This window comes from Acartia tonsa, chromosome 9 (assembly GCF_053477335.1).
Source record: "Acartia tonsa isolate MP-2025a chromosome 9, ASM5347733v1, whole genome shotgun sequence".
NCBI classification, from domain to species: Eukaryota; Metazoa; Arthropoda; class Copepoda; order Calanoida; family Acartiidae; genus Acartia; species Acartia tonsa.
The window spans coordinates 41,181,781-41,197,138 of record NC_137268.1 but is presented as its reverse complement, the minus strand read 5'-3'; the positions used below and the strand labels follow the sequence as shown (position 1 = coordinate 41,197,138).

General features: G+C 29.9%; 2 protein-coding genes across 5 annotated transcripts in view; one reads left to right on the top strand and one right to left on the bottom strand.

Annotated features, from left to right (window-relative positions):
• Positions 1 to 7,907, bottom strand: part of LOC145328950 (uncharacterized) — a 30,985-nt gene extending 23,078 nt beyond the window's left edge. For all 4 annotated transcript variants that reach the window (XM_080172919.1, XM_080172920.1, XM_080172922.1 and 1 more), the window contains exons 1-2: positions 7,842 to 7,907; positions 3,488 to 3,584 (exon numbers count right to left, since the gene is read on the bottom strand). In XM_080172919.1, the coding sequence (XP_080029045.1) occupies positions 3,488 to 3,584; positions 7,842 to 7,905 (161 nt within the window). In that variant the 5' untranslated portion in view covers positions 7,906 to 7,907. The remainder of the gene's footprint in view (positions 1 to 3,487; positions 3,585 to 7,841) is intronic.
• LOC145328951 (uncharacterized) overlaps positions 1 to 15,358 on the top strand; it is a 103,317-nt gene that overhangs the window by 44,857 nt on the left and 43,102 nt on the right. The gene's annotated exons all lie outside the window — the stretch shown is intronic.

Genomic DNA, 15,358 nt, shown 5'->3' with positions numbered 1-15,358 from the left:
ATAAACCTATCCTTGCATCTCTCTATAGAATATATCTTTCATAAGCCTATCCTTACATCTCTCTATAGAATATATCTTTCATAAGCCTATCCTTGCATTTCTCTATAGAATATATCTTTCATAAGCCTATCCTTGCATCTCTCTATAGAATATATCTTTTATAAGCCTATCCTTGCATCTCTCTATAGAATATATCTTTCATAAGCCTATCCTTGCATCTCTCTATAGAATATATCTTTCATAAGCCTATCCTTGCATCTCCCTATAGAATGCACATGAAATTTTCTTTAGTCATCTATACAAACATGTAAATTCTTAATCATTGGAAGTTGCTTGCTTACATTTGACCCTCCTTCTCTAAATGCTTAGGAGGTTTAACGGCGAAGCCGTTGGTTCATGCTAAAGCTAGAATCTTGATAAAACAATGACATCAACAAAAGTGACGGATCTTGGAAACAAAAAAAATATTTACAGGAATTTTGCTTCAATGATTTCATATTTTAAATTTTTGCTCTGACTCTGTTGTGGACAAGTATTATACATAACAAATAATATTCTATTCTGTATATTTTTGTATTAAGTAGTGATGCTTCTAAATATATCAGAGTCCGTCCATATTTTCATTTTTCAATGGTGATTTTCTTGGTGGGGACTATTAAAGACATTTTTAATACCAATCATAACCTAGTCTACAACTTTTATTGTAACATTTTTGTCTGAAACGAAACTCATTTGAACATTTTATTTTTCAGAATAAATCTCCCTTTCATGTTTGCATGTTTTGTTTATTAGGTTGACAATATTAAAAAGGTTGAAATCGATTTTTTTTTTCATAGATTTTTTTATTGATTTTTATGAACTTTAAATCAAATGAAACTAGAAATGTTTATCTTATTCAATTGTATCTAAATAAAAGGAGAACATTTAATAATTAATAGATTAATCTTACTTCAAATTTTATGAACTCGTTCTATCATTGGCTGTTTAAAATTGTTAAGTTAAAGATTGAAAAGGAGAAGAGAACATAATAATATTTTCTCAAGTTTTCCCCCAAATAGTTTAAATCTATCAAAAGAGGTATACTGAAAGAATTGATTTATCGTCCAATGTCCAATCCCTGATTACATTCTTTACAGCTTGGACGTCTATGGAGGGTTTATATTTAGAAATTATTATGGATAAAAAATAAGTTTTCAGTTAGTTGATAACTTGAGGAAAATGTAAAGATGTTTTGGCAACAAAGATTGGCCTAACAACGGTATAATTTGATGATTTTTTCAGAAGACAAGTTGGAAGTTTGTGTGTCTGTATGTAACTAAAAATCTCTTAAATATATCAATAGCTTCTTAACATCTCTAAATTTTTGCTGGGTATGGCTTTAGGCTATTTAGCGAGAGGAAGAATAACCGAAAAAAGAGGAAAAAACAGGAACATAACAAAAAAAGGATTTTGAATTAAAAGTCAGTATAGCTAACTTTCACCCATAATCAACGCCAATAAATGTCTAAATAAATGCATAAATACATTTAAAATATAAAATGTGCTGCTTTTTAAACGGGTATGTTAACCAATTTAAAGCACTTATATCATTGCATAAATGTTTACTTGTTTACCGCCCACGTTAAAGCCGGATGCGAATAAAAAATGTTGAATAATAAAAAATGATAAATGATTTTTAAAATCTTTTCAAGGGATGAATTAGATATTAATGCAAATTTAATTAATATAAAAAAATATGGTTCCTTGAGAAAATTTGCGATTATAACTAATACGATTACCTCGAAAAGTAGCTCAAGCAAGATTTAGATAAACGACAATAATAGTTATTCATCGTATCGTATCATAGACAGCTTTCTGCGGATATTAAAATAAAAAATTATCGTTTAAAACCAGTTTTCTTAGAACTGAGGGGCCAGGGGCGTCCAAGCTTTTTTATTGGGGGGTGGTAATTTTTTTTTGGGGGGGGATAATCCCCACTTTACCCCCCCCCCCCCCTACCTTGGACGTCCTTGGCCAAGGCTAAATTTAATATTCGTGGAAAATTGTCTGTAATACGATGCTATACATGATTTTTCTAGTTATAAACCAGCAGAAATTAATCAGTTTCGAAGCGATACTTGAAAATGTCCATGCTATTTTCTAAAATAGATATTACATCGGGTATAGATTGCAACAAAAAAAAGATAAAGTGTTTTATAAATCAAATTAATAAATCTTATAAAATATATTTCATTGTCTGTTTCCTTATTCAATTTTGCGTATTTTCCATGTTTCAAACAATTAAGATAATTATTAATACTGCGAGAGGACAAAGGTAAAGTCAAATTACTAAATTACAAGAAAAAAAAGACTGAGTAACACGTAATATTCAGGAATAAGCAGGATTACATCAAAAGTAACAAATAATATGACAGAATTGTCCCTCCATTTTGAAATTTTAAATGAGGATTTACAGCAGCCAGGTACAGTAGGTTTTAACAATCAACAGCAACCTAAGACTAAAGCTACACCCACTGAAGCTCCAGTCGTATTTTTTCAGACTCATTAAGCAGCTATTTGCGATGTTTCAAGTTATTTCGCAGCCAGACTAAAATGCTAAGCCTTTATTGGAGGTAAATTTTATCGACTAAAAACTATTTTTCATCCAGTTTATTTTACTGGTTACATTGAAAACCGTCCAAAATTATACAAAGGAATCGATTTAATTTGAGAAAAATTGGGTTAAATTTATCTTTTCAGCGGCTAATCCCCAGAATTCGTGATAATTTAAAATAATTATAATATATGTCTTTCTTCGGAAATATAATTTACTTAATTTGTCTGCAAGAAATATTTACAGAAATGTTGCCTTTGTTTTACGTATAATTTTGTCTATTACTGGAAGTGTTTCAATTCATAATACCTAGGAGCTTCACCCCTAGCTCCAATTTCCATAGTTCTCGTTTTTGAATGGTAAATTTTTAGGGTGAAAGTATTGGGACGTCCAAGAACCCAGTAAAAGTGTCTGACTATGACGTCAGAAAAAATTTAGATGCTGTGAGTATTGGTTTAAAAAATATGACGTAACAAAAAAAATTAGTTAATGAGAGTCCACTACGCATGCCGCCATTGGTCAATAACGGCCTCTCATTGGCTATTTTTTTTGTTACGTCATATTTTTTAAACCAATACTCACAGCATCAAAATTTACAATTAACCAATGAAAGACCGCTATATATTTACCATTGGTGAATACTGGCTTCTCATTGGTTAATTGTAATTTTTTTCTGACGTCATAGTTCGACACTTTTACGAGGTTCGACGTCCAAGCTTTTTATTTTGAGGGGGTAACATTTAGGGTATCAAAGGTATGAGAGGGGTAATTTCTGATGCATTTCTTAAAATTTTTGCAAGGATAAACACCCTTTACCCCCACCTTTTGACGTCCATTGAAGGAATTGGAAGCATATTTCTCCCTCAACGAGACTTAAAATTATTTAACTCTTACCTCTCAGCTAGACTGGGATTTGACTCCGAACCAATTGGGAAGCCCAGAACTCCAATATTTCTCTCCTCCACGGAGTTATCAGAGGATACATCAACATCTAAAATAATTCAATCTTTGAGGATTTTTTAAAACTGACGTAAATGCTAAAACTTTACATCTTTATATAATACATAAAGCTTTCTTACTAATCAATTTCTTTCCGTTTTGAAGTAAATTTTCTTAATAGAAAAGTAGCAGGAAGCCTGTGAGTATGTTTAATTTTTCTGAAGGATCTCGCAACCGCTGAACCGATATGGTTCTTATTAACAGTAAAGGTACCTAATGGACAGAGGAAGGTCTATAACTATTTTGATACCATCCTAAAAGAAATTGACTATAGAAAAATACCCCAAAAATATTTTTAAATTCCTGTAGTGTAGAGGCCTCCAGGAGCGCAGCCGCAATTATGATATTTTATCCTAATAAAACTAAAATCTTATTTAAAGCAATTTGATAAACTACATGCTTTTATATACAATTTTCTCGGCTTCTGAAATCTTGATAAGAATAATCTAATGAACATTTAAATACTAACAGTGGTTCTAACATTGTTCTGTGTGTATATGAATCTTGTCATCCTTGTTTCATGTTAAAGAAAGTGGGAATGTTAATGTGTGTGGTCCTCTTGGCAAATAAATGATTCTGCCAACTTTTTCCCAGGCGTATTAGCGCTTGTCTTTATCTTATTTACACCCATAACTTTTATAGGCCAACCATTAAAACCAATGACACAACATGAGCTACAAGGTTAATCCTTAAAACAGTTCCAGAGGCACACAGATAAACAATTAGGGATAATTATGTCCATATGTGACGCGGCGATAACAAGTTAACAAAATTAATTGGTAGATTAGGGATTAATGAGAAGGGAAGGGGGTAGAAACCATCAAAGAATTATATGTTTAAAACGTAAAACAATTAATATCTTCCCTCAGAAACAAAAAAAAATGACAAATTTAGGGGTAGTCTTTCATTTTCTTTTTAGGACAAATACCAAAAATGTTCTTGAATAGTTTATTGTGACAGGGAAATTTTTGTCGTCTATTTGTGTTGCTGATATAAACCTCAGATATTGGTTAATACCTAATAATTGTCAGGGAGGGGAATTGATAAATTCATGAGGGGGGAGGGGGGGGGGGAGTTCTTTACATTAGCTAGCCGGGAGAAACATTTTATCTTGTGTTTTCAACTTATTTTAAAATTGTAAATACAATTTTAGTATGAAGTTGATATCATCTTTAAATAACTGTTTTTAAAAGAATAGCTGAACTATCATAAAATTAAGCAATGTTGTTTTTAACAATTCCCATTATTTTTAATTTACAATCTTATTGTTTACTTTATGGTCTTCAGATAAGATCGGAATTGTGTATTTTTATAACTGGCGCACAGTGTCAAAAAATGTCTCAATGTGGAGTTATTAGAATTTTCTTTTATGAATCATAACATAGTCTAACTGGCTTTTTTCCCCGCAGACAAAACCATGGTAAAACCAGGGCTGCGATTCAGCCAATTAGTTCCAATTGAAAATGTCACAAAATTTAATGTTTTGTTGGAGTAAAGATGGAGTAAAACTTTTCACGTAACTGAAGGGGAGTGGGTAGGAAGGGGAGAAAAAAGAGAAGGAAGTTGTGGGGAAATTTTCCTTTAGAATTGTTGGTTAGAATAACATTCCCTTTTTCCTGAACTTAACAAATTTTGTATAAGATTGTATATTATTCTCACTGTGTTTAATTTAAAGAAATGTAATACTGGTATTATTCTCAGTGTAATTTACCTAATTAGATAATAATTAGAGACATTTTAAACCTTAAATTCGATAAGAAAAGGGAGCTTTTTTTTTTAAAGAAAAGGATAACGGGAAAGACAGTAGGGGAGGATGCAGAAAAATAGTCTAAAACCATATATGGCTTTTAGAAAAGAAAAAATAACCTTAAACCTTACCACCACATATGTGAAGTTTAATGGAGAACTCTTTTGGTTCAGTGATTAGTAAGACCTTAGACAATCAAACAAAATTTCTACTTTATTAAAAGGTTGCATTTCCGCGTGTTAATGTAAAATAGCTGTAATAGTTACCAGCAAAGAAAAATATGTAAAGTATCCTGTAATAAAAATTAATATTCTTTTTTGTCTTGAGGTTAATATTTCAATAACTACTGAACTGATTAAGTGCCTCCTTTTAGAGAAGCTTCACATAGGTCCCAGGATGGTTTTAGGCTTTTTAAATTTTAGATTTGAGCCTTGGAAGTTCGATTGTTTTACTACTTTTCTACCCTTTTAAATGCAGAGCTCTTAAGTGCTTGGGGCGCAACCGCTAGTTTATAAAGATAGTATGGAGAAAATTCTTATTTTATAAAAATTAACAAATCAACATATCTAAAAATTTTATTTACATAAGACAAGGAGAATTTCCATCATAAGTAGCGCAGCTTTAACAATATAAATATATTTTAGTTCAACCTGAGCAGTAAATTCTAATACAGTAATATTATAGTAATTCTTTTGCAAGAAAAAAAAACTGACGTTAAGAAGGCGTAGATACTGTTTAGTCTAGACTTTAGATTAAGTGACTTATCGTTGGAAGAACAGACCTAAGGAAATCCGGACGGATTATAGAGAAGCTCTACTACAAAAAAGGTCTTTTATTGCGTATAGAGTTGTAAAAAAAGTGGAAAAAATTCTCACGTTTTTATTCTTAATGTTTGTGCTAAAATACTTTTAAAGGAACTGTCCATTCTAAATTTTAGTATTCATGATCTCTAAAATATTCTTAAAAAAATGTTATAAAAATAAAGATTTTATAAAATATCTAAAGTATTTTTATATTTCTTATAGGTAAAAAAATGGTTTTCATGTAATATGTTTATATTTAAATATCCGCGGAAAGCTGTTTATAATATGATGCGAAAAATAACTCATATGGGCTTAATTTTTCACACTTTATGTTGACTTTGTTCTACATTCATTGATCTAACATTAATGGATGTATAATACAATGGATATTATGACAGGGGAAAAATTTCGTCAATTTATCGTGCTATTCTCCCTTTCATTAATTGGTGGGTCCGTTGGAGGTTATCGGTATTTTTAGCAGCCTGCTACATTTTTAAATTTATTAGAAAACAGGAAAATCTGGTGTAAGATCCAAAGAAATAATAAATCCATTCTAACATTTCATGTACAAAAATCTCACTTGTACTGTCCTTTTCATTTAATTTTTCTAAGGAGTAAAAATAGTGAAAGTTTTTTTAAGGAGTGTGTGTATTTGTGTGTGTATGGAGTAGCTACTTGTGATTGATTGTTCTAAGTCCTAAATAAAGAGTAGTGTTTCTACAAAATCACTGAATTTTTAGCTTTAAAATTTATTTTGCTATTTGCCATAACAAATGTGTGTCCCACCAAAGAAAAGAAGTAATTTATTTTGCCTTAACTAGAAAAATTATAAAGTTTGTCTAAATAATAATTGTTTCTAATGGTGTAAATATTTGAACAAGTTATAAACTTCATATAAATGAACTTGTATGTATATGGCCTAGTGCGTTTTATTACATGGCTAAAATGTTTTATATTTATTCAAATTTAAATTTTATTTGATTATAATTATAATTCTAATTTCTATACCATAAATTACTTTATAGGCCTAGGAAATTGTTTTAGGCTCATTAGTTGAACATTTTTGATACTTTTTTTATTTAGCGATAATGCAAAAATATTTTATAATTGAGAAAGTATCGAAAAGACGATCAATAGTTTTTATAACAATACTGCCTAGCTTCCTGTAGAGAAATTGTAATTTAGCCCATTTTTACTTTTATCAATAAAACTACATCTTGAAAAGCAAAGATGGGTGCTTTCCCTTTAAGTGCCTGTCGAGCGCTACTCCCCCACTCCCTTATTAACAAAGTATAATGAAAATACAGGGGTGCGTTTCTTATGTCTTACCACTACGAGATGTCAGAACCCTGCAGGGCACCCAGATCCCAATAGAACTAACCTAACCAAACCTAACCTGAACAAAAGTATTAAACGAACAAATGAAAAAATATCCCCTCCTCCCCTACCCCCAACCACTTATCTTCAATTTTTTATCACCATAAGAGGGGTTGTTATTTGCTTGACTAAGAAATTTAAAGAAAACCGCTCATAGCTCTGTGTATAACTAACTACCATAGGCATAATTTACATAATTATACACTGTAGGGGAAAGCTTAATTTGCTATCCATTTTTCCATCTCTTTATCCCAATATGTAATTACATTTTTGCTACTGTATTTTTGAGCAATGTTTGAAATGAATAGGACAATTATCTCACCTTCATCAGCGTATGTGGCAGCAAAAATTGCCAGGGTAAACACACAACAAACAAATCTCTGCATTTTTATCTGAAAATAATTACAAGATTTTTAGATAACAAATTATTATAATAGGGATAGTTTTGTCCAAAAGCAAGATGACATAATTTTCAAGAATAAATAATAAGATTGTATGGTAATACAATAATTGTTTGAAAATGGCAGGAATTGTCTATAAATGTATTTTCATAAATTAATAGATAAACTTTTTTCTAAACTTGAGGATTTTTTTCTGAGTTTATTTTTATTTTTAGACAGACAGATGTACTGACAGTAACATGTATATTGTAAAATTAAAGATTGTAATAACATGTCATTTTCGCTGTTTTTTAATTTGAATTTTTCAAAATTAAATGTACTTTTTATCTCGCTTACTAATGACTTTCAGTCTTATCTGTTCATCAATCTTGCTTATATATCTATCAATCAATATATGAAAAATCATAATATTTTTGAAGTAATCCTTCGATAAAACCAACACTCTATCTTTATATTCATATATACAAATATTAACTACATATAGCTATTTCAATCATTTTTCAACATTTCAATCAATCTACAAAATTGTAAATCTACCATATCTTTTTTAGGGTTTTTTTTCACACTTATCATCTCCATCTCCTCATTTTTATGACGTCACATGGCTGATTTTGAGACACTTTGTCCAGCTACTTTAAAACTATTAGCAAACAAGAAAAATCAGGTCCCTAAAGAGCGAAGCAAAACCAAACATGTTAAAAAAATGAAATTTAGCTGAGTATAGTAGTTCTTGTAAATAAATATACTTTTAATTGTTTATTAGTGTAAGCTAAAATGTTTGTAAAGGTCGTTAATCTGACTTACATAAAAAAAAGATACAGTAATTTAAAATATCTTAAGATGATATATAAATAAATCAACGGAAATAATCTAGTCATAGAGTAACTGAACTCCTAAAAAATGAATGAAAATCGGTCTCTTGTAAAAGAAGTCAACACGAAATTGACCCCCTAATGAATAAAAGTTAAGACCGACTTTATTAACTTTTATTGGGTCGAATTTCTGTTGTTGAGTTAGTCATAAAAAAGTCGTAATTTGTTAATCTTTCTCTATTTATCGACCTATGTTGTTTCAGGTTAAAACTTTGAAAGGATAAGATAATTAGTTATTATCACATCGTATTATAGACAGCTTTCCGCGAATATTAAAATGAAAAGTATAAGATGAAAACTAGTTTTGTCAGCCCTGAGGTGCCGAAGGCCCTGGCTAACAACACTGGTGTCATTTTTATGATTTTTATTTTAATATTCGTGGAAAATTGTCTCTAATACGATGCCAAACATGATTTTTTGGAAATGTTAGTTTTTATTAAAGAAATTACAACCAATGTGAGTACACTTTTTTTCTAAAAAAAATAAGAAACAATTAAATAATACAGAAATAATAAAAATTGATAATAAGTCATGCCTATTTGTGGGATTTAAATAGATTCCTGGATAGGAATAATTTTCCTATTAACATTTTGGCTAAAAATATTTTTAAAAATCCTTGATAAATTTAATAGTTCTTTATCGCCTTTTATTATAGACATTTTTCCGCGGATATTTAAATGAAAGATTAAAATCAGTTTTGTAGTCCCAAGTAGCTGCAGGCATGGTCTCAGAAAACTGTTATTAATATTATAATTTTTATCTTAATATTCGTGGAAAATTGTATTAAAACGAGTCATACAGGATTTTTTCAGAATGGCTGAGAACTGGTTATAATCCTGAGGATATTAATCGGTTTCAAAGCCATACTGGATAATGATTTCGATGATCAAAATAAAAATATAATTTTGTTCGTTAATTTTTGGTTAATTTTTTTCTTAAGATATATCTCTTTTTACCATGCATATTGTAAAAATGTTCTGTTTTATTATTAATGCATTGTTTCTTTTTTCTGGCTAGTTTTTGCTTCCTTAAAAAGTTTTAACCTTAGGCAAATTTTTTAGATTATTTTTATGCAGACGTGAAAATTAAGTTTTATTGTGATAAACAGTGGCGTGCAGAGACATTTGTCAGGGGAGCCTTGGGAGTGTAAGAAAAAAAGGCAAGATAGTCATATAACATTTGTTTTCAAGCAAAAAAAACGACCAAGCTAATATTGCTTGAATCACTTCTACAAGAGAATAAAATGTGAGATGCTTGATTGATTGTTTGGCGGACACAAAAGATGATAGAGACAGAGAGGCGGAATAATTGTGATAAGATCTTCAGAGGGACATTACGGAGCTGTAAGTAATGTTGAGTTCCTGATGATGAGGGCAGTTTTGCCCTCGAAACGTTGAATAAATTTAAAAGTTTGATGCCTTGAGTTTTTCATTCTGAGGATTTTACATGTTGGGTCCGTTAACCATTCGTCTTACTTAAAAACTATAGCAATTTAACCAGAAACTTGTTGAAATGCTGTTGACAAAATTAAAATTCAAATGAATAAAAAAGGAATAAAAGTCTAAGAATTTTGCTAATCACTGGATTGATATGGTTCTCCTTTACAGTGAAGCTTCATAGAGGCATAGGGGAGGTGTAGAGCCTAACCTCTAGAATTTAATAAACTGTATTAAACTTAAAAAACGTTGTTTCTCTTTTATTGGACCTATTTAAACTAACAAAGTAATATAACCTGATAAAAATACCAACACAACAATTGAATTAAATTAATGAAAATTACTACTTATTCAATGTAGGGTTTTATTGCTACTATAAGGAAATAATTTAATTGCTTAAAAAACACCAAATTATAAAAAATGTTAGTTAGCGTATTTTTATATTTATTTACAGTATGTCAGGCTAAAGTTTAGGAATCACCCTAGATACAAAAATTTCTTTTTAGTATACCTTATAGGATGCTAAACTTTTTAAGTAGATGGTCATAAGTTTTTGTACCAGTCAATTTTTTTTGTTTACGATAGCTTTTCATACCACGTTGGCGTTACCATTAGTAATACAATAAGAAATTATGATTTTAATATCCTAAAACCCTTCTAAGACCTTTGTGAAGCTTTCCTAAAAAGGAGAACTCAATCAGTTCAGTAGTTATTGAGTTCTTTCTTTATTAATAAAATGCAAAAATATTAATTTTGACTCAATTGAAACCATTTTGACGGGCAGAACTTTTTACATATCACATATCTGTTATACAATATTCAATTTGGTTTAACCTTTTTTGACAATTATTAATGTTTGCAAAATTTCTCTTTAAGTCGTATGTCTATAATGTTTATGCAAAATAGCAGTAATCCATTCCATATATTAAATGGACATGATGTTTATTTTAATGTCTTTTTGTAACCGCTAACCGCTGGTCGGGTAACGCTCTTCTTTACATTTAAGCTTCATTTAATAAGGTTTGTATATAATTTTTTTGGAGGAACCCCCTCAACCCCACCCTCCCCATAAGATTTTATGGAACAAAAGTTAAACATACAAAACTAAAGTTGATAATTTTGCTAATTTCAATAATTTGCTGGATAGCAAGATCTTTTTTATTAATTTTTAGCATGGATCATTTCAAATTAAAGCAATTTTTCATCTGGTTCTATCTATTTTGTAATATGATAGAATAGAAAACCACTGGCACACTTAAACCTATAACATATTATGAAATATCTTTTTTAAAGAATTCAAAATACCTTTTTCATTTTTTTTGTTAATAGTCAAAGATGAGAATTGAAGCATTTTTTCTTCCTATTGAACTATGCTTCTAAAAAATTTCTAAACTCAAAAATAAGGAAATATTCCACTTTTTATTTTGAAAGAAAGTTCTGAAACCACAGGGTAATTGCTTCCGCTTTTGACGCGCAGTATAAATAAACACTATTATTATTTTACAATTTTGCTCCAATATCCCAATAGTTTGAATTAGACACCCATGTAAATCTCCCACCCTTCTTAATTTTTCTAATCAGTTAGGCTCAGAAGATATTAATACATTAGGGAGGGAGTGGAATTTAAATTTCAAAATACATATTGACACCTTAAGTTTTATAAACACGATCACTCATTCATCATCTTAAAACTTTGGGTACTTTTATTAAATCTTGACCAGATGATTCATCCATAAAGAGTGTTCAAACTCTTGAACCAATTATTTTAATAATTGCATTGTCTTATTAATTGCATTATACATATTTTTAACATGATGTTATTAGATCAAAATCATTTATTTACAATTTCTTTTTTGGGGGTGGGTGAGATTTAGTGTAAATATAGAAATTCTTAGATTTTGCTTAATGTCTTACAATTATATTTTGGTTAGTATTACAAATAAAAATAAAATCTTTATTTGTTAGAAATTCGATTTCTTTATTTTTTATCCCAATTTAGACAGGGGACATAAGACATAAATAAAAATAATTCTCTAAAACAAAGGTATCTTTATAAAGTAGTTATTGTAGCTAAAAACTGCATTGACTGTTTCATATCTAGCCATCATAGTTGTCGAAATAGTAGGGTGGGGTCACCCCCCCCCCTCCACCAACCTATAAAGGTCCTTCTGAGGGCCCTATCTTTTAGGGTTAAACAGACTTTGCGGTCGAAATAAAATATTCTTGCAGTAACAGTCTTGTTAGAATGTGGTGTATAATTTTGGAAGGTATCGGACCATAACACTTCCACAGACATTGACATTAACCTCTGTAGGATTCTAAATGGTGTCCAAATAATGTCACACAAAATGTATTGGTTAACAATATGATTAGAGTTAATAGAATTCTGCCAATAAATGTATAAGTAAGATGCAGATATTACTACTTAATAAAAATGACGTCATACAATACAAGTGACCAATAATAGGTCATAATACATATTACCATTGGTCAATTACAATGTATACTGGCCTATTATTGGTAATTTGTATTGTATGACGAAGAAACGGGCTAACAAAACTGGTTTTAATATTATGATTGTACATTTTTATATTCGTAGGAAACTGGATATAATACCATACGATACATGTTTTTTTTTCAATATTATATAGAACCGGTTTTAATCCAGCGGATATTAATCGGTTTCAAAGCCATAGTGGTTAGAATTTTCTAGATTTGTTTTGCTGTTTTGGAGTTGCTCCCTTTTCAATTCCTTGAGATTTATTTTTACTGGAGTGTGATTCCGGAATAGAAATACAGAAATAAGTGAGGATACAGTGATAGGACAATTTTAAAATATTATTGTCCACCTCAAATCCTTGAAACCTCTCATTTCACCACCCTCCAAATAAAAAGCTTGGATAAACATAAATAATCTCTCAGCAAATTATTAGGTTTAATTGACTGCAGTGCAGTGGAATAGAAATACAGAAATATGCATGGCGAAATTAATATGACAATTTACTATACATTTTTTCACAAGAATCTAAAGGGATAAAACAATGGACGACAGATATCCCCAATGATGATACACAAAATTACCCCTCCTAGATTACAATTAGCCGATGAAAATGTTTGGACATTCAATTTAATGAACTAACCAATCAACATTCAAGTTCCCAGAGTTGTAAAGCCAACTATTAAGAAAACGTTATAATAAAAACTTTGAGGACTGGTTTCTCCGTAGTTTTTTCATTATTCAATTTTCCCTTTAACATTTAATTATAGATAATAGTTTAAATATAGATAGATTTAATCCAAATCCTTTCCTTTCTCCCAATTTCTTTTTTAAAAATATGTATTTTGAATAAAAATTCAATAATTTTTAAATATTTTTACTAGCAATATATATAAGAAAGCTACAAAAAGTAGTAAAAATAAACAATATGCTATTAATTATCCTAAATTTTGAATATATATGGAAAATAACTCTGTAAATGAACAATTAGTAGAATTGAATGAAAATTTTAAATATCAATGTGTGCAATTTTAATTGGTTAATATACATATATGCAATGCATGCATTCTTTATAAAAAAACAAGAATGACAACATTCAAAGAGATTTTCATTCAGATATCTGTTCTAATAATAATCTAATTATTCATTTCTAGCCTCAGCCGCACATTAGTCTCAAATTTAAACCTGTGTGTCTGTGCACAATTCAAAAGATGCATTGTCTTTTGAGGAATAGGTTCAGACATCCAGCTGTATTTTAAAGTTATAATATTACGATTTCAATGATACTTACGCTCAGCTGCCGAGCCCTGAATTAATCTATTAGATCTATCTATTATCGTTATCTTTGTTTTCATGCCGCATTACATTTCAAGCACATTAAGTTAAGATAGAAAGACATAATTTTAGAGAGGCTTTGCTTCTTTTCTTTCATTTTTTTCTCATTCTTAAGTTTTCCCCCTGTTAAACTAAGAATGTTTTGTTGACTTGCAATTTCAATAGTTTATTTCGTTTTTATGGTCATTCAGAAAAGTGAAGCTGTTTCTAGTGCCTATAAATATGACGTCATATAATACAAATGACCAATGATAGGCCAATAGACAGTCTAAATTACCAATGGCAGGCCAGTATACATTTAAATGAACAATGGTAGGCCATTATGACGTCATTTCTATAGGCACAAAAAAAGTACCAGAAAAGTAACATGATGTCTGTCTATTTGTTAGTTTGTTTATACCGAAGGATCCTGCTAACCACTGAACCGATGTGGTATTGGGTAGCTTTTCATAGGTCCTTGGAAGGTTTATGACTAAATCTAAAAGAAAATAATGTTCGAATTCAACTATCTCCTTCTTAAGTGCTCCTAGAGGCCTCTAGGGGCGTAGCCGCTTGTATGTTGATATAACAATAGTATTACAGACTAACCAGGGTGTCGTAACCCTGAGGATTAGTTTCAATGTCACCTTTCCATTTATACTCGCAATTAATTAGTGTAATTAATTAGAAATATAATTGCTAGTTTTTGTCTATTAAGAAGCTATTTAATGATACATATTAGAATTTATAAAATTTTGTCGACTTAAAAAAAATGAAGCATCTTAATAAAAAATGACGTCGTACAATACAAATGACCAATAATAGGCCAGTATACATTGTGATTGACCAATGATAAATTTATATACTGGACTTGTATTGTATGGCATCATGTTTTATTAGGCACTATAAGGTGTTTCAAATAAAAATGTTTATGTTGACTATAAAAACTGATTATACCTGACAAATTAGCAGTTAAAACATGATATTGACGATAAAAAGAAATGGTTCTCCTTCATAGTGAAGTTTCTTATATAGGGGTCAATAAAGGCTTTTTATAATAACCACTTTTTATACAATTTTTATAAATAACCGTGATAAAAATTTGTACATTAAGAAAAAGTTTTTTGTTTGTCTCACTTATTTAATCCTTATTAAGTTGAATTAGCAACACAGCTTTGTTATAATTAGGACTGGTCTGTCCGTTCTTCTGTCGGTCATTTAAGAGGTCTTATGTAATAATTAAAATTTTTGCAGAATGGGATTATTCAAATACATGCAAATTTAAATTAAGATTAAATTATACTCTAACTTTTGAAAGA